This window comes from Sceloporus occidentalis, unplaced genomic scaffold, assembly GCF_023333645.1.
Source record: "Sceloporus occidentalis isolate IW3139 unplaced genomic scaffold, rSceOcc1.0.p SCAF_210, whole genome shotgun sequence".
Classification (NCBI taxonomy): domain Eukaryota; kingdom Metazoa; phylum Chordata; class Lepidosauria; order Squamata; family Phrynosomatidae; genus Sceloporus; species Sceloporus occidentalis.
Genome location: NW_028317190.1, coordinates 655,232 through 674,394, shown reverse-complemented (window position 1 = coordinate 674,394; position 19,163 = coordinate 655,232). Strand labels below are relative to the sequence as shown.

Here is a 19,163-nt window from a genome sequence, read left to right as displayed (position 1 = left end):
AAGCCGATCGGGGTAGCAGGCAAAACCGGCCTTAAAGGTTACAAAGCCAGCTCTAAAAAAATCCTCCGAAGAAGCCCCTTGAGGGCGAAACGCGTCAGGTCACTGGCATTTTTTTTGCAAATTGTATATTATAGCAATTGTTTTTTATTTGTTGAATTAGGTATTTTAAATATTGACACAATACGCATCTATTAAATATAATTTTATACCTTACACTTTAAGGTTCTGTACACTAAAACGCATGCATTGGTGCGGAGCGATGCCGTATAATTATTTCTCTTAGTCTTTTGCCTGCTGTTAATCAGTTGATTGATTTTGTGAGAGTAGAGGAAGGGAGAGAACTTCGGAACGTGAAACTGGTTTAGATATTTGATCTGCATCGTAGATCTTTGCTATTGAGGAGTCAAATATTATCACTGAAACAATTAGACTTATTGGCATATAATCATATTTATAGGGAATTGCCACATAGACATGAAATAGGGAAATGACAGAGCTAACTTAATACATACAAGGTTAAATGCGTTGAAACATGACCTGAGATTGAGATGATTTCCATGTTTTACACCAGCGAGGTGTGACGCGTTGCCGTACAAAGCAGAGGCACGGATTTTCATTTTGTCTTCTTTTTTTCACATAGGACTGAAGACGAGAAAGAAGAGGAGAGCAGTGAAGAAGAGGATGAGGATACAAAACGCCTCAATGACGAGTTATTGGGCAAAGTAGTTGGCGTGAAATGTAGTTCGTCAAAAGAATGGTTTCCAGCGCTGGTGAGTGCCAGGCTTCGTAATATTCACAGACTTCATATATAGGAGGAATGGACAAGATGTTAATTTAGATTAGCTCCGAAGGGCTCTCTTTGTATAGAATTTGTCTATGATAAGCTTATAACATGTGCATCGTTTCTCTTTTCATACATAATTGTAACACTTCTGGTACTAAAGAAAGGGTTAATGGCGTCATGGAGGGAGTTTTCTAAAGTAATACTATAAAGGATGATGATATATCCAGCTCTGGGTGTGCAGAAAAGGGTCTGTGCTCCGGGGTCTATCTGTAGAGCGTCTGCTCACCTTGCTGTTTCTATGAACAGGATATGTATTTGCTTTTATTCTCTCTGAGGCTGTTTCTGAAATCTTTGCCATCACAATGTAATGATTGTAATGTTTGATCCCAATTCTTTTAACCTGTATACACAACAGACAGAGAAAGGTGGGAAAAGTAATAAAAATTATATATATATATATATATATATATATATATATATATATGTGTGTGTATGTATGTGTGTGTGTGTGTTTGCACTTAAACAGAAAGGGAAAACCCAAATTGTTAGTCCCTTTTGTAATCTCTTTGGTGTGCTGTGTGCGAGATCTGCCATCCTACTGCTTCTTCTTAAATTTCTGCCATTCCCTACAATGTTTATCAAAGCTTGAAACTTTCAAAAACGTTCTTCTTGTGCCGATTGCGTAATCCTTGCTGGCGAGTGAAGGGAATTTGACGTTCATGAAATATGCTGGTTTGTTCAAGTCACTTTTTCTCTTATTGAGAGAGCCTGAGATGGCGGCGTTCTGCCCGGCTTCCCATCGGAGCCGCCAGATTGAAAGAGAAGAAAAAAATCCTGTGAACCCGACTTGCTTCCATAAGAAGTAGATTTATTGAAAATCTGAGAATATCAATGTGAACATCATTTTTTTTTTTTTCACAAAGCAACATAAAAGTCTCAATGAGCTTCTCGTGATCTGGGACACTTTTACACGTTGGCCGTAACTTTCCATTACCAGTTACTCTGGAAATAGAAGCCGGTAGATGTTGATGGTCACCCTGTATTTGCATTGGATTAGTTCGCTAACTAGTTGTTGTGTTTGGTCGCTTGCTCTTGTGTCATGGTGGTTTTTACGCAGAGATCTTTGGTATATCGGTTAGAGCTGCCAAGTTTTTTTCTTTTCTCATGAATCATCTGGAAAAAGCCTCGGTTCAGCAAAGCTGAATTTCTTTTTGTGTTTTAGCTGAGAGGTGAGAAAGCTGATGCCATTGTCACTGGACAAGCTGGTATAACGAAGGGTCACTGATGCCCTTTTCACATGCGGACGCTATGCTTGGGCAGATTTATTGCATAAAAACCATTCTATTTTCATGAGGCATCTATGCCGGTTTGTGTTTTCATTATGTAGCCCATGGAAAGCCCACATTGATGGATTGTAACTCCTATCACAACGAACTTGGCAATTGTAAATAATTAAACCAACCGGAAAGCAGCAGCACATGGGACTGAAATGATTAGTGAATATCTAGTAAACGGTGACATTTGAAGTAAGATCGTATGTAACAAGGTGCATCTCCATGCTTCTTTTTAACTTGATTCGGCAGTTTGCAGCCATTGCTTCGTTTCCCTCATTTCACGAACACGGCTCGTTCTCTTACGTGGTAACAGCTGTCGTTAAACAGGAGCCGGGTATCTGCCGCCATGTGAAGTCGTGCTCCCCGCGCGGCCGCGTTCATCGGATAATGTAGCCCAAAGTGTATTTCTGGAAAATACAAACAAATCTCCGTCTTCGTTTCGGTTGGGAATCCGCTTCTCTTGGTGACCTGCAGCTCCACCTAATGTGGGAAATTTAAACTCCTGGGAAGGCGAACAAGAGATTAGAATTAGGGTTTTTCTGTAATAACAAACCTGTTCTGTGTAAACTGGCATCGGCTTTGTTTGCACTGCGATGATCGCATGATCGGGGTAAATACTTTTTTAGTGTCTGTATTGAAAGTGCAGCAATAAGGGGGGGGGATAAAATGCTGCAATTACGGGAAAAATGCATTAGTGTGATGGTTGTATGAGAAATCAGTGCAACGGTCAAAATATAGGTAATGTTGATGTATTTAAGCCTAAGGTTCGGAGCCTTGCTTTCTATATAACAGACATGTTTCCTTATCTCAGGTCGTATCTCCCAGCTGCAGTGATGACACGGCCGTGAAAAAAGACCAGTGTTTGCTTCGATCGTTTGCAGATTCAAAATTGTAAGTTAGAATAAATTTTTCACAAACCTGAGCGAGGAATTTGTGTCATTCACAAGTGTTCTGGTTTCATCATTTTCTGTGACATAACATTGCTTTAAGCCGATTTGTCATTTTTCTCAGGTCTCTCAGGGCACTGTAAGAGGTTATGTTTCCCTATTCAAGATAGACCATGTATGACTTAGAAACCATAGAAGCAGCCCTCTTAACTTTGCTTTATTGCTCCTCTACATTGTTATCTCTGGCACATTAAAGTGCTGCTTGTCGATGGGGTTAATACACTAATAGGAGAGTTGTGGTTTTAAAGCTCGCGTTGCTATTCATTATGAAGTGCCAGTCCTAGTGCGTTTCTCCAGGGGTGAAGGGCTGAGCCGGTCCTGTATAACGTAAAATTCCATGAGTGAGGAGACTGAAGAAATCTCCCTGATTTAAATATACATCATTCAGGCCAGCAAAACCTTTCCTGCAGCACAAGCTCATTGGGATCTGACCGTCGTAATGTATAGTGAATGCAGGGAGCTAAAGCAAAAGTATCCTGCCATCTCATTAACCCTTATTAGTTCAAGCAGCATTTCCTCTTTAACCCCTATATCATGAAAAGTGTTCCTAGAGGACCAATGACGTACCTGACGTGGTAGAAACCCTTCCGCATCGCCACACAGGTTCATGTGTTCAGATATGCCCTTCTGCGCTCTACTTAACCTTAAAAGCGTAGCGTGTGGCCGATGCACTTCTGTGATCAGGCAGTTGCTGGCCTTAAATTGCCAGCACTGGCCCTGTCTACTGTTTGTTTGGCTAGCATAAAAACATTAGGTGAATTATTGCTTTTCCTTAAGGAGCCCCCAAACCTTTCACTTCTGGTGAGCAGTAGTGAAGTAACCAGTTTTACCCTCCCAGCAGCATTTCATATATATATACTGCGTACTGTCACTGGGAACGTTTCTAAACTCCCTAATTACTGAAAATGTTATGTTTAATGCTTTATTTAATGCGTGTCATAGGTACTTTTTCACCTTAAGTATGTTTTCTTTCCCGTGAAATGGTCGAGCTTGTCTATTTTCATTGGTAGGTGTCTTGGTGCAAGAAAATGTTTTAAGTAGTGTTTAGTTTACTTTTTGTGTGTATTTTTTAGTTAGATTTACTTATGTAAAGTTAATGTTATATCTTTTTTAAGCCATTCAATTGCAAGAAAAGACATCACTGAACTTGACGTTGATGCACTGAAGTCAGAATATTTTGGCAAGCCGGGTAAGTGGATAATCATTCCTTTTTTGTGATGAAAACGTGTTTGTCTTGCAGAACCCTACAAGTAGAATAGTGTGAACAAATGATTCAATGTTTACATTTTGTCACAAACACGCTGGTATATCTTTTGTTTTTCTCTCTCCAAAATATTAGGAAACTGTATGTAAGCATCAGATACTGGTTTTATCGTAACTCCTTTCCCCGCTTTCCATGGAGTCTGTCGTCCGTATGGGCAGAGCTTCTGGTAGTATGGGGGCCGCAAGAGTCCTGCGAGGATCTAGCGGTGCAAATAAACCTTGTCAGTCCCTGTAGTGCTGCATTCGGTGTCCTCTGAGCTTTTGCGGTTCTCCACAGTTGAACGCTTGTTATTTACAAAGGAGACTCTACTCATCAGCTCAGTTGTAGTAAATCATTTGGTTGCACAGCTGTTGCCCCCCCCCCCCAGATAAACATCTTTGGGAAACCTAAAGGAATAGACATTTGTTTTTGGAAACACCGTCCCTTTGGCTTTACCTGAGTTGCCTTGATGACCTTTTTTGATGGTCCTGATCAGTGCTATACACCAGTTACAGAAACATTTCACTGTGTAAGACGTTAAATGCAATTATATACACTGAAGCAGCAGGTTATCGGATTGTTTCATGGATTCATAAACGAAACATACGTTATTTACAAGGACCTTAACATTTGGTGAAATAATTTGGGGCAGAGATGCACTTCAAGTGACTAAAACGATCGATAAAAGCAAATGTCTCACTCACTCTCTCACTCTCTCTCTCACTCTCTCTCTCACTCTCTCTCTCACTCACTCTCACACTCACTCTCACACTCACTCTCTCTCTCTCACTCCTTTGGTCACTTGTTTCTTTGGCCGTTTTATATGTATACCATGAAGGCCTCCATGTGCTGCCTCTTGCTGGGTAAATTTGATCTCCTGCATTTTAGCTGGTTCTTCCTTATGGATAAAACACAAGATTTCTGTGGTCGCGCCGCGGTAGGAACGACCTGCATGTTAACAGGTGACGTGTGTGTCAGACCCGGCTGTGCCACCTGCCGTTCACTGAACAGGTGGAGGGCTCGTGGAGCGCTGCTCCTTCCATGGGGTACGAGTTTGCTTCACTGATCCCGAAAGAGAAAAAAAAACAAAACAATGGAGATTAAATAAGGAGCATAAGGACCCCTGGGAGTCAGAAAGCTACTGTTCAGTCATGTGGGAGATCCCAGCACCGGAGGTGTCAGCAATGTGAAAAATAAGCTTTTTATTGCTGCATTCATATGGACCAAAACAAGAACGTTTTCTGATATCATGCCAGATAAAGATGGTTCGTGGGTTAGCAGATGAGGCCATTGAGATAAAGTATTAGATTCTATTCTAGGCAAACTACCCTTTCATTTATCTCTCCTATAGTACATTGTAAGTGTCACATTGATGTGGAAGTCTGTATATGCAACCCACTAACCCACATAGTTTGCGTTTATACTTCCGATTTCTTTCACTATACCCTTACTTTAATCGATCTATAACCTCATACTCGAGTGCTTGTTCACAGCAGACGCAACCGACCTGCCAGTACAGCAGAGACCGCGGGCTTCACAGTGCCTTTACCATTATACATGCTGTTATTGTAATATAACTCTGTTTCATAAATACATACATACATACATACATACATACATACAGCCTGGAGAAAGTGCTGATCGAAGCGAGCCATACCCATGCTACCTGCAAACAATCAGTAAGAGGTCCTTGTTGAGATTTAACCTGAAACTCCAGACTCATCATGTTTTATAGCGGCTTGTATAAGACATTTGCGAGTATATCGGTTTCTGGGGTTATCGTAACGACCTGTTCTATACGGGAAAATGCAGACTATGTTTAGGCTTTCTGGCGAGATGGCGGCAGACTATGCCATATGGAAATGTTAATTCTAAACACATTGGGTAAAATAAAGCACATCTTTACTTGTCGTGTATGTAACATAATTACTTTGCTGTATTTATGGAAATATGTAAAAAATAAGTATTTTTTGACATGCCATTTTTTTAATGGATGCTGGTCGTGGGGATGTGCGACGTATGTATTCACCTGTTCATACTTGTTCTGTTTTAGGTGTAACGGAAGCCGTTGCTTTCTTAAAGTCAAGAACTGTCCCAGACGCTTGGAAAATGGACATGAGCGAGATCCTCGAGTCCTCCAGCAGCGATGACGAAGATGGAGAGGCGGATGTCAGCGACGGCGAACAGAATAAAGATGCCGACGAAGAAGCTGAGGTCAGTTATTCTATGTATTGCTTCTTTGTGAATAAAAGCAACAAAATACCCGATACACGCAAACTTGAGACTGCAGGATTCACCATCTGCCACTCGCAGGTTTTCATTGACTTAAAACATAAAGCAGAAACCCTGGGTATTTTAGGTAAATTTAAAGGGACAGTTGTGTTTATTACTCTCTTGACCCCGCTCTGCCTACATGTGAAGTCCCCGAGCCCTGGAAGAGCGGCTTACGCTGCTGCTTAACCCGCGAGAACATATTGGTCAGGTTGGTGGTTGTCGCCACCGATGGGTACCGAACCCTGACGCTCAGGAGTGTGGGGAGCACCAGGGCGATAGTGAATTTGTCGTGTTACTGCCCCTTTAATAATGCTAGAAGTCTGTGACGGCAACAGTTTCACTTCATACTGGTGATTGTAACGCTGTAACACGTCGTAGAAGCTGCCGTATGGAAGATACCCCTGTGCCCAATTGCAGTTTGATTTGTTTTAAAGATTGATGCGGCTTTTACAATAAAATCTACAGATTTCTACACCTCATACAAGCCAAGGTTGCCGCTATTGTGTGTCATTGAAGCAAACAAAGTTACACATCCCTGCTTCTCGGAGCTTATATTCTATTTGGGTGCCTTATTGCTTCTTATGTGTAACTTGTGATCGCTCTGTAAAGATATCATTTCAATTCCCGGGGCATTCTATTGTGGGCCTTTTTATAAACCAAAAACCTTTCTGAAAGGGGCAAATGAGGTATTCTAGAACCAAGTGAATTCTGTTTTTGTGGGATAGGTCCGTTTAGAGATGTAATCGCGAGTAGCGTCTTGCCGGATGACACAATGTGACGTGCTATTTCATGCTTTGCGTGTATTTGTCGCACTCTCTATTCTCTCTGACGTGATATAACGTGTGCACATTGATCGGGCCGACCGCAGAAAGAACCGCGGGTGTCCATGTACGCCGTTTGTATCTTTACACCGGTGACATCGGACGGAGATGGCAAGATTATTTTCTGCTCTTCTCGTCATGTCCGAGTCACATGTCTGCAGCATTGGTGTTGCTTTCCCCTATGAAGTTTAACCAGCTGGGTGCCAGAAAGGCATGCGTCACATCATTCAGTTGCCCTCCTAACCAGGAACTTTTAATAATAAAAGGTTAAACGGGCTACGGCTCGCCTCATCCAGGGGACTGCACGGCTAAACTTCTGCTGACCTGAAGAAATAGGACTGCCGACCGGTGGAGGGGGGGGGGGGGTGGCTGCGCGAGGCGTTTGTTGAAGTTGGTATCATTTATTGGGCAGGCGTAGAAGACGATGTAACGTCATGTAAGCTTTCGCCACCTCGGAGGTCTCGCTAATTCCGTCTGTTAGCCCCCAAAAAAGTATCGGCTTTGATGAAATATTCCAGGAGCACGGAGGAATGAAGTTTCAATATCTTTTCACTCTGTGTCTTCGGAGCTGTGAGGGGTAACAGGTGACTATTTTGTTGATAATAATAATAAGTACAAAACTTTCTGGGCTGTGAAACCTTTTAATTGATAATAAATGTAAGAAATGTTTGTGGATGTTCCGCGGTTCCGCGACGTGTCTGCGGGACTCGGTCTGATGTCAGCTGACCGCACGATGCGTGTGTATGGCGTCGCTCGTCCCTCTTGTCGTCTCGAACGTGTTTCTGCTACCTGCGGGTCTCCGGTTTGTGGTCAAAGGTCCCAAAGTTACCACCCACCTTAACGTGATAGTGATTGTTTTTTCTGTATGAGCAAAAACTATTAACTGTTTGAATGCTGGAGTGTTGCACTTGCCCTTTTTGGGTTGAGAAAGCGTGATATTCTCTCACAGCAGCCGGATATTGTTGAAGGCAGGCTGCGTGTCGGTTGCACACGTATGTGGTGTCGGTGGCCCGCATTACGTGTCGCTCTCGTCCTTATTGTGTGTGACTCTAGCAGAGGAAAGCTTTTTCTTACATGGCCACTGATAGGAATTTTTTTTGTCTATGGGAAAACACAACACCCCCCCCCCCCCTACTCGGGGGCTGCCTAGAGTGTTGCTATGGAAACCTGGTGCTGGGTAGGAGCGCGCATGCTCTGCCTGGACAGGAAGGTTGAGCAGAGGCTTGGCGAGCTGCCAGGGGAGGTTTGCCAGATGCTTTGAAGCGGGGCTGTCTCTTTCTTTTCTTCGTGTAATGTCTGATTTCTCCCGTAAGGGAGGGAATGCGTGTAGATTCCTTGTACACGGCAGGCCTGTGTGAACGCCGCACACGCCAGCCTGCTTAGCTGGGACACGCATGATCAATTCCTCTCTGAAAGGGAACGCCGTTGGTAGGTAAGCATTGTGTGATGCTATTTGCACCGGGCCCTTCGGATGCTGCAGGCAGCATGGCTTCAAGGCTGCTGCTTCGTCTTTGTTTTGTACGGGTTCCCGGGGGCCGTGACATGGCCAGCGTGCAGCGCGATCTACGTATCTTTTAGGAGGAGTGATGGCGAGAGGGGCTCTCATTCTCTGGCCATGTATTCTTTTTGTTTGTTTTGAATGTAGAGATCCGGCTATGAAAGATCGGGCAGGACAGAGCTGGGTGGGAGCCGGCTCGATATGTCTGTCTCCGCTCTGCAAATAATCAGACGGCGAGGAGCCTTTCGTGATTGTGCGTTCGCACAATACAGGGCCGGCTGAGAGAAGCAGAAAGCCCTTTATTTATTATTGTGTAGCCATGAGGCTCCACGGCTGTCAGACGTTTTCTCCATTGTTTTACGGCAGAGAATTCTTTTTGTAGCGTGCAGGCATTCGCGTTCAGCATTCGTGTTCTGTCTGTAATGTGCTACGTTGTAATGTGTCACTTCTGGGCGACACGGTTCCCGATCGTTGGCACATCCTTCACCGAATTGCTTTGCTGAAGGTGTATGTAATTTACGTGTTCAGCACAGAGTTATACTGGAAAACTGCACTGAACCGAATAGCGTTTTCCAAACATATTTCAGTTTAAATGTCCGTCTGAAAGTTGTTGTTCTGAGCCGTACGCAGCCGTTCTCCTGCGTCGCTCTACTTATTCTGCTTGTCATTGTCAATGAACGTCTCCTCTTATTACTAATCGCTGATTTGGTCTCCCTGAGAAATCCCGTGCGAACGTTGGCCATCTTACACACGCGGCCAGCCTTTACGTCCACGAGTCATTCCGGTACGCAAAGGCTAGAAGTTTCAGTACTTTCAACAGTGTTTATAAAGCATCAAATCTCCGGGTTTTAGGAAGGATAATTGCCCACATAATATGACAGATCCAGATAAGAATTAAAGTACTAAAGAAATATCAGCACAGAGTCTTTTATCGGACTTTATGTTTCAGCTAACGGCTCACTGACTACTTGTAAACACCGAGAGGAACAAAACCTAATTTCCAGTCCGGGATCATCCAATAACCGCGCTCTCCCCAAATCATATCCCCCCCCCCCCATAATGGCTTGTATAAAAAAATAAAAAGAAAAGGTTTCGCTACCAGCAGTCTGTTTTTTTTAATCTTTTATATATACCCCTCTATATTTACCACTTCCACTGCCGGTATGTGTTTGCGAACTCTCGCTCTGTGCGCGCGGGTAGCAGAAACTCGTTATCGCTCCTCACAAGTTACGGACTGCAAAATCCAACTGAGATTCTTTTTATTCCAGCCTGAAGAAGAGGCCGACCCGGAGGAAAGGGACAACTTTCTTCAGCAGCTTTACAAGTTTATGGAAGACAGAGGTACGGTATAGTTTGTTTTAATGCTTAAATACTCTCCTTCATGTGTCAATGCAATCTAAAGGTACAATTTTAAAGTAATTGATGGAAATGTGTAACTGATTAGTGGAGACTAACGGCTTTATTTCATATATTTAAAGTTCCAGTTTTCCTTTTTCTGCAAAGATTGAGCCCCCCCCCCCCCTTTTTTACTCCCCTGCCGATGGTCCCCACTTTCTAGACGCCATTGCAGAGCGGGACTGTCATCTCAGAGCGGGCCGCATCTCTTCCTCTCATGGCGATTCTATGGACCGCCGGCTTCTGTATGTCGGAGAGCGGCTTTGCACTGAAGGACCGGGAGGAGGCAGCAGCACTAGAACAGAACAGAACAATTTTTTTTAATACTCTGTTTCCGTCTGATTTATGAATATTTTGTTTCCAAACCTTCTTTAACAAACGTAAACCTGTTCATGTTTTTAAAATAGGTTATTCCGTGGTGTTGATGCAACGATAAACATATTTTCATTCTTTAAATATGTTTTGATGATTTATCTTATTTGTAAGCTTATCAGTATTACACAGATTACCTTCGGCTGTTGACATCCTAAAATTTCAGTAGCCATTTAGAGCAAAATTGAGGGGATTTCAGGTGACTCTGACCGAGCTGCCGATGGTTGTTTCATGAAGGTATGGATAAGGAGACCTCTCATGAACCTGATTCCGGTTTTTCTACTTTTGCAGCGGCTGCCTCCAGGCATCAGACTGTAGGCTGTCCCTACCCACTGACTTGACCAATGGCCCATGCCACAGGGGTGCTCGCCTCCCCAAGGCAGTGACTCGTTCTGTAAGTTTGGTCGGTCTGTGTGGGGGCCCTAAAGTTTTCACCTACCCTCATCATTTTGGGGAGACAGTCCCTGCGTAGTTCACACTTCCTATCTTCACAACTTTCTTAAGGCTGATCTCCTTTTGTAAGGGAGCCGTGCAGAACGGCTGACTGCAAATCCTCATTGTGTCATCAGCAGAAGCAAGAATACTTCCTACATCACTCTGTAGCCTGAAACGGCATCTTTTTTTTTTTTTTTTTTTTGTTACTTTGTTTTTTTCCTCCTCGAATAGTCGATTGAATGTGTCATGCGCAGACACTTTTTATATATCCGCTGTCTAGGTTTCAAGTTCACCTCGAAAACATCCTCTTTGTGACCAGCTCCTTATCCATCGAATTAAAATGGCAGTATTCTTTTGGTGATTAAAGGTTGCATGCCAGGGTCTCCGAATTACTGCTTTAACGAACGTGGCCGACTTTTACTTGCTATTCAGTTATGCATTTCTGCTGCCCTGAAGATGTCCGATTCTGGTGCGATAACTATATAATCCATAACCCGTCATTCCTTTCCTTTATACGCGTGTTTTATTGCAAATGATCATAGCATTAACATGGCTTTCCCTGAATACTTCTGCTAGGTACACCAATCAACAAGCCACCGGTGTTGGGTTACAAGGATCTAAACCTGTTCAAACTCTTTAGACTCGTGTATCTTCAGGGAGGTTGTGACAATGTAAGTGAAACTTTCATTATATTTATGTTTTCTTATTTTGTTCTAAAAACATGCTCTGTGTTAACTTTTTTATTTTCATTTCTGAAGATTGAAAGTGGCGCTGTCTGGAAACAAATTTATATGGACCTTGGCATTCCCATATTGAATTCCGCAGCATCCTACAATGTAAAAACTGCATACAAAAAGTGAGTATTTTTTTTCTTATACCTGCCAAGTCGCTCAATCTCCCTCCAGCCCTCTTTTGTCCTCTGCCTCGCAATACATCGATCTGTTGCTTCTGTGGTCCCTGAAAGTTAGTTGGGTTCTAGACTTGCTTGCTTTTAAAACTTAAACCTGTATTAAAAAAACTACATTCTTCTTTTTAACAAAAAGGTACCTTTATGGATTTGAGGAGTATTGTCGTTCTGCGGATATTCAGTTTAGGACTATTCATCACAATGATCCTAAACCAGTAGAAGATAGCGAGCCGGAGGAAAAGCCAATGGAGAGCAGTGAAGGGAAGGAGGCCGCTGTACTTCCATCAGATGTGAGCGTTAAAGAGGAAGATGACACTGATTCAAGCAGTGACCTTGGAAAGGAGGAAGCAGAAATTAAATCTAGGGTATGGCAGGAATATACTGAATACATGTTTATTTACCAACATAAAGCCATGATGACACCTTTTCTGCCATCCATATTTATACGTTTTTTATGCAGGCAAAATAAGAAATAACAATGTGTTCTTCCAAATCCAGGGGAGACGGAAACTCATGCCTGGTGTCATTCCCGTGACAAAGGATCCCGACGATGCCGATAAACAAAAGGACAGCAACAGGGAAAACAAAGACGACGAAGACCTAGAAGATGCAGAGAAAATTGAGGAGAAGGAAGGTGAAACAACTCCTGGGTGTAGGATGTTGCCGTGCAAACTGAAAGGCGAGCGAAAAGCCAGGAAGCAAGATGAGTCAGAGCAGGAATCTGACGAAGATGACGAAAAGAGATCTGAAATGTAAGTCCGACTATGACTATATTGACATGAATTCAAAATAATTTACAGGTAATGGTAAGCTGGCCAGCATGCTAATCAGACATCGTTTTTTAGCTGGTGATTTCTAGGGTATGTAACCACCTTTACTTTTACCGTTTACAGAAGAGAGGAGATGGAACATAAAGGAGATACAGAAGAAGAAGAGGACTCTGAAGAGAGAGATTGTCTAGCGGGCACCAAAGTAAAGGTGAAATATGGCCGTGGAAAAACCCAGAAAATCTATGAAGCTAATATTAAGAGCACTGAAACGGACGGAGGAGAGGTCTTGTACCTGGTGCATTATTACGGTTGGAATGTAAGGTAAATATGTAACGCATCTTAACTTTGTGTTCGTTTAGATTGGTTGCAGACTGGGTTTGGCTAAAACTCTTGAGGCGTAGCGTTAAGAAAAAAAATCATACATCAATTAAGTGTCGCATCCCATTTATAAACCGTTACCGCTGTATTGAACCTCCGGCTAATAGAACTACTAAGTGTGCTGTTTCCTTTTGGTGTCTTTCTTTTTCAACCTGGTATTTGAATTATGTAATGTTTTCAGCCAGCTGTATATTGGCCATTTCTATGTGTTCTAGCTCAGTTATCTTAGCCCAATCTACTGGACAAACACCCCGACTCATTATCGTACTGCCTGTGGGTAACAATGCAATGGCTCATTGTTAGTCTGTTTCCTTATAGACTTTCCCACTGGGTGGGCGATTATCTGATATCTCCAGGACAGTCGCCTGTGTATTACAACAGACATTTTACATTCATAGACAGTAATAGACTGACATTAGGGAATGCTGGCTGTAACTTTATCACAAAATTGCATATTCTACCGTTGGGATGGTTATGACGAGGAGTACGCAGGAAATAAAACCTTGGCTTACTTCTTATTACATGCCTTGAACAAATGCATGTAATATGTTTTCTTTTCCATAAATGAATTAATTGTGATGTACTCTTTTGTTTTTTGGTTTTTTTAGGTACGATGAATGGGTAAAAGCTGACAGAATCATCTGGCCTTCAGACAAAGGTGGGCCGAAGAGAAAGCAAAAGAAAAAAACAAAGGTATTTCATTTTTAGCGTTTTTTTATTATTATTATTGATTTGAATATCTAAAAACTAATTGCAAAGGACGCAGTCTTGATACTTTGGTAAAACCCATTCTTATTTCTGTCTGCAGAATAAAGACGAGAATGAAAAGGAAGAAAAAAAGGACGAAGAAAAACAGAAATCAAAACGAGGGCGTCCCCCTCTAAAGTCAACTCTTCAGTCTAACATGGCTTGTGCCGGATCAAAAACACCAAGCAGTGAGAGCAAAACCTCCACAAAGTCCTTGCGAAACAGTTTGCCTGATAACTCCTTCCTGTCAAATGGATTAGAAGGTACAGTATGTACGGGCTGACGGACCCTCACTTACTTTTGTGATGAATAGGAACCTCTCTTTGAGCTGATAGAGGACAGTAAGAACTCTGGTGGAGTGTTGGTTGACGACATGCTGGTTGTCTAAGGTTGTTCCAGCAATGTTTTATTAGTTTTTGTGTTTTTAAATCTAAAATAGGAGCAGATCAAAAGTATTGGTACTGTGTCCCTCACATCCTAGCTCATGAAAATCTATCTGGATTTCCTAAAGTTAGGAGTGCACCAAAGGCGGACAAATAGCAGTTCAGGGGTATATGATTCTCATAGAGGCTCAAACCGTGTCTCCCCCCCCCCCCCCCCCCCCGTTTTCAAACTGAAATGTTGGGGGTGGTGGCTGGGTCATGGAGCCTAAAACCTAAATCTGTTGTGTAAATAGATTAAGAATGAGTTTGAGAGGAATCCTCTGTATGTCTCTCATACAGTTTGACTTAAATTCTGATGAAAAGACAACCATATCACCTTTTTGCGATTTGGACAGAAACCCTAGAGAAGCATCTTGGCTTGGGGGGGAAAAAGTGGCTGTTGGCGATGTCTTAACTTGCTGTTTTGTTTTAGGAAACCTTGTATCTCTAAAGGTTACCTTTTTTTAATAAAGTATATTAGCTTTGGGATATCCATCATATTAAACCTAGGTTAAGAAACTAGTTCTGCCACCTAAGATCCAGCATTAGACCTGTCTGTCTAAGAGGGGACCTGGCTGTAGGAATGATGGGAGAGAAGTTGGCTGGACCAGCAGCTGCACAGCTCTTTGGTTTTGGCCTTTATTGTAGGAGCAGGGTTTCTTTTTAAATAGTTATTTAAGTGTCTAATTTCTGAAATAACTAAGCTGTTTAAAGAAAGTGTTACATTGTCATTTTACTGATTCTTGTCCTGTACATCATATGAGGTAACTACAGTATGTGACGCTGCCATGTACATTTTTTTTTTTTAACATGGCAAGTTGAGACTGAGGTACCAATAACTTATATATGATCAGCTTTTCTTATTAATGCTTCTTAAAATGATGGAACCTATATTTTTAATATTAGTTAACACATGTTTTGAGGATTACTACAAAATGAGTGGGGTTTAATAATTAACATCTTCCTTGCCAGAAAGCGATCTCCTGAAATGACTGGCATTCATACACAAAGGTCATCTTTGGTCCTCAAAGTAATGATATCTTAATAACGTAACGCATTTTTATTTAAATCATAGACTCAAGCACATCAGAGAGTGAATCGGAGGAGATATCTGAAAAATCACCCATGAAAGAGGATATTTTGCCAAAGAGTGCAACAGAATCTGAGACAAATGACAGCATCATCGAGAAAAGCTCTGAGGAAGAGGTTATTTCTCTATCAAATGAACTGGAAACAAGTCCAGCAAAACCAGTAGAAACCTTGAAGCAAGAAGTCGAGGAAAGCGAGGAAATCGTTCAGATTTATGGGAAACAAACAGAACAAATAGAAGAAGTAAAAAAGGAGGGAGACAATCTGCCAAAGCCTAAGGGGAGGCGAAGTAAAACAAAAGAGTCTTCTCTTGAGAACACAAAGAGTTTGCCGGCCACGCAGGAAGACTTGTTTGCAGAACCCAACGTGGAGCCAGAAACAGTAGCCTTTGCTTCAATGGAGTTGTTACAAAATAAGGACATGTCCTTCACTACGAAGGAGGTGGACCTTCCCGTTGAACCACTGATAACCGAGAAAAAGGCTATGAAGAGGAAACCACTGGAACAAGCCTCTCCAGAGAAGAAGGTGCGTACTGAGTGTGAACTAGATTTGCCAGTCATTGTGGCAGAAGAAAAACCTACTGAAAGTAACGAGACTCAGGAACCCTTTCATGCTGTTGTCGTCGAGGAGCAGCTCCAGAATGTCAATGAGGATATGCCCGCCTTAACGGCTGAGCTGGAACACATGCACTGCCCTCGGACCGGGGAAACGGAACTGCCACCAACCGAAGTAACCAGTATCCCATACAAAGAAGAGCAGGACACCATGCCAATGATTGGCCCAGAAACGTTGGTTTGTCATGAAGTCGATTTGGACGATTTTGATGAAAAGGAAAAGGTAGAGGACATTATAATAGAGAAAGCTGAGCCTGAACCACAAATGGTCCATCCGCCTGTACAGTCCGCAGCGGGCCAGCCAAACAATTACTCTGCGGCCTCCCCCTTTGCTCTTAGCCACGATGAATCTCACAGCGTAAAGAGTGAGAGTGATATAACTATTGAAGTGGACAGCGTGGCAGAGGAGTACCAGGAAGGTCTCTGTGAAAGTGAATCTGCTAACGGGTTTGAAGCTAGCACCACTTCCAGCAACTGCAGTGTAGCTGTGCCAGAAGCAGAACTGCGCGAGAAAGGTGAACTTTGTGTGTGTTTATGTTTTGGTGGCGGTGGTGTTATTCCCTAGGATCAGTATGGTGCAGAAAGCGCTTTATTTCTCTATGAACTATTTAAACCAATGATGGTTTCTAAGAATGATCTTATTTGTGAAAGGTAATAGTTTCTTAAAATATTGCAAAGAATACGCTTCATTTTCACATTAATTCTAAGTCACAATACGATGTTTCTTAAGGAGACACTCTGCCGGCCAATATCTGCCAATAACAGCCATATTTTGATCAGGTTTCCCCATTCTACTGGAGAATGCCTTAACTTAATCCATATATCACATCTATTGATATGTATCTATCATTTATCTATTTAATGAACTGGGACAAGTTCCCATTTAGATCAGTTAATCCTTGTTAATCCTACAGTACCTTCTAAATAGAGGCTTTAAGCACTCAAGATCCCCTATAGGAATTATGAGTATGTTTTTTAAAAAACATTGCAATTAATAAGAAGCAAAGCACTTTTTACCTGGATATGGGATAATTGAGGTGTGCACCCAATAATTTGAGGGAGAGTACGCATTTCTCATGTCTGCATAGTATATGCTGTTATGGTCAACTACTGTTGGAGTTATGTCTCCCGTCACATATTAAATAGTACTAACAAAACTAAAGTTTAAATGACACTCAGTCCTGCTTAAAAATTGTGATTGTATATACAAAGGTTGTTTAGCATAATTAAATATATGGATGACATAAATATATATATTTATTTTTTCTAACTTTAGGTATTAAAAGGGTGAGTGAAAGCAGTACCGGGTCACTTGCTAAGAAACAAAAACGGACTCCAAAGCGGCTTAGTGCGTCCTCGAAGGGTGACAAAAATGGAATAGGTGAGCTTTCTGTGATGATTGTGACATGTCCTTCCACCCAGGGATAATTTCTAAAAGTCACGACCTTAACCCTATTGAAATGCTGTGACTAGAACTGCGAATGTGCCGTGGTTAAAGCAGATCCGTGTGGAGAATTGGGCCCAAACGCCTCTGATTTCAGCTATTCCTGCATTGGGAGGAAGGGGTGATTGCGCTTTCACACGAAGGCCATTGGGTGTTGGATACATTTCTTTAACAAATACACAGTGATAAAAAAGTTTCGGTTGTGATCTGTCGAAACTTTCAATGCCAAAAATATGCAACAATCCAAAACATCATATAGAGGGCAAAAAACACTTCACACGGCTGTATTTCAATCGACGGTTTAATTTGACACAAGTTAAGTTTTGTTTTGGGGTTTTTTTTTTTTGTTTTGTTTTTTTTAACTTTATAAAGCTGTAATAATTCACAAAGCGGTTCCAAAAGTGCAATAAACATTAAGCTATACTACCTAACTTACATTGAAAGAGAGAGTGCTTGATTTGATTTTTTTCTTCTTTTTTCTTAGGACAAAGCAGTGACAGCGAAGACCTTTCTGCACTTGATAGTTCAAGTAAATGCACACCTGTAAAACACATAAATATTCCTAAACCACAGAAGATGGCAAGATCCCCGGCCAGGGTCGCCTCTCCGCATGTTAAAGAAACCGAAAAGGATAGACATAGAGAAAAACACCAGCATTCGTCATCCAGGACATACAAGTGGACTTTGCAGCTAAGTAAGGAACTTGTCAATTACATCGTTCTCGTTTTCTGTGTATTTGCTGCCCCTACTAACCTCGCTGTCCCCTTTTTATAGGTGAGCTGGATAATATGAGTGGCACGGAGAAGATTGTTTTCCTTCAAGAAAAACTGCAGGAAATAAGAAAATACTATATGTCTCTGAAGTCTGAAGTAGCGACTATTGACAGGAGAAGGAAACGGTTAAAAAAGAAAGACCGAGAAAGTAAGACTTTGTCCCTCTCTTTGCTCCTTTCTCTGGGTGCATCCATAGCTTTTGATTTGTACAACTAGCAATTTATATCATTTTACAGCAAGGGCATCCTGACATGATACAAGAAAAAAGTACTCATGGAAGTCTTAATGCAAGTCTGCTGCCGCTTCCAGTCAAAATGTAAAAATTGGTTTTTGGAATAGGAGCAAAAAAAATTACATTTATTTTGAAATACAGAAGCAAGTGGTTAAACATTGGATCTGTCAGTTTTCCCATTCCCAGTTCTGCTTACTAAATACACCATTGTGATGTTCTCCGCAACAAGTCCGTTAGAAACCCACCCATATGTATACCACCAGGAGTGACCGTATGAGCCTTTTCTCACTATTGAAGGACTTGAGGACTGACGCTGCAAAACCAACCAGTTTTGAAATGTATAGATTGCAGATATTCCCTTTGGTCTCATTTCTGTATTTTAAACATTTATACAGTGCTATAAAACCAAATCTCCAAAGGAAGTATATTTCACCCAAAGGGATACATATTGCATTTGATTTTGGTAACATATCCATATAGTGTGTTTGTGCCGCAGTAGTGCTTTGTCTTCAACTGAACTTGTGTTGCCGAAGACACGGTAACGTTCGGTGACTTACAACTTGTATCCCTTTTCATCCAGTGTCCAACACAGGAGCATCCATGTCTTCGGCCTCCTCGGAAACAGGAATGAGCCCGTCGTCCTCTTCTCCTCCACAGAACACACTTGCTTTAGAGTGCAGGTGA

General features: G+C 42.0%; 1 protein-coding gene across 1 annotated transcript in view; it reads left to right on the top strand.

Moving 5' to 3' along the window:
• The window catches only part of LOC149277547 (AT-rich interactive domain-containing protein 4A-like), a 32,346-nt gene extending 13,183 nt beyond the window's left edge, over positions 1-19,163 (top strand). Inside the window, exons 7-23 of the mRNA XM_089502749.1 lie at positions 641-770; positions 2,930-3,009; positions 4,181-4,254; positions 6,362-6,522; positions 10,170-10,242; positions 11,680-11,774; positions 11,862-11,959; positions 12,147-12,375; positions 12,509-12,762; positions 12,907-13,101; positions 13,767-13,851; positions 13,967-14,168; positions 15,403-16,545; positions 17,307-17,411; positions 17,959-18,168; positions 18,249-18,395; positions 19,060-19,163. Of these exons, the coding sequence (XP_089358875.1) occupies positions 641-770; positions 2,930-3,009; positions 4,181-4,254; positions 6,362-6,522; positions 10,170-10,242; positions 11,680-11,774; positions 11,862-11,959; positions 12,147-12,375; positions 12,509-12,762; positions 12,907-13,101; positions 13,767-13,851; positions 13,967-14,168; positions 15,403-16,545; positions 17,307-17,411; positions 17,959-18,168; positions 18,249-18,395; positions 19,060-19,163 (3,385 nt within the window). The remainder of the gene's footprint in view (positions 1-640; positions 771-2,929; positions 3,010-4,180; positions 4,255-6,361; positions 6,523-10,169; positions 10,243-11,679; positions 11,775-11,861; positions 11,960-12,146; positions 12,376-12,508; positions 12,763-12,906; positions 13,102-13,766; positions 13,852-13,966; positions 14,169-15,402; positions 16,546-17,306; positions 17,412-17,958; positions 18,169-18,248; positions 18,396-19,059) is intronic.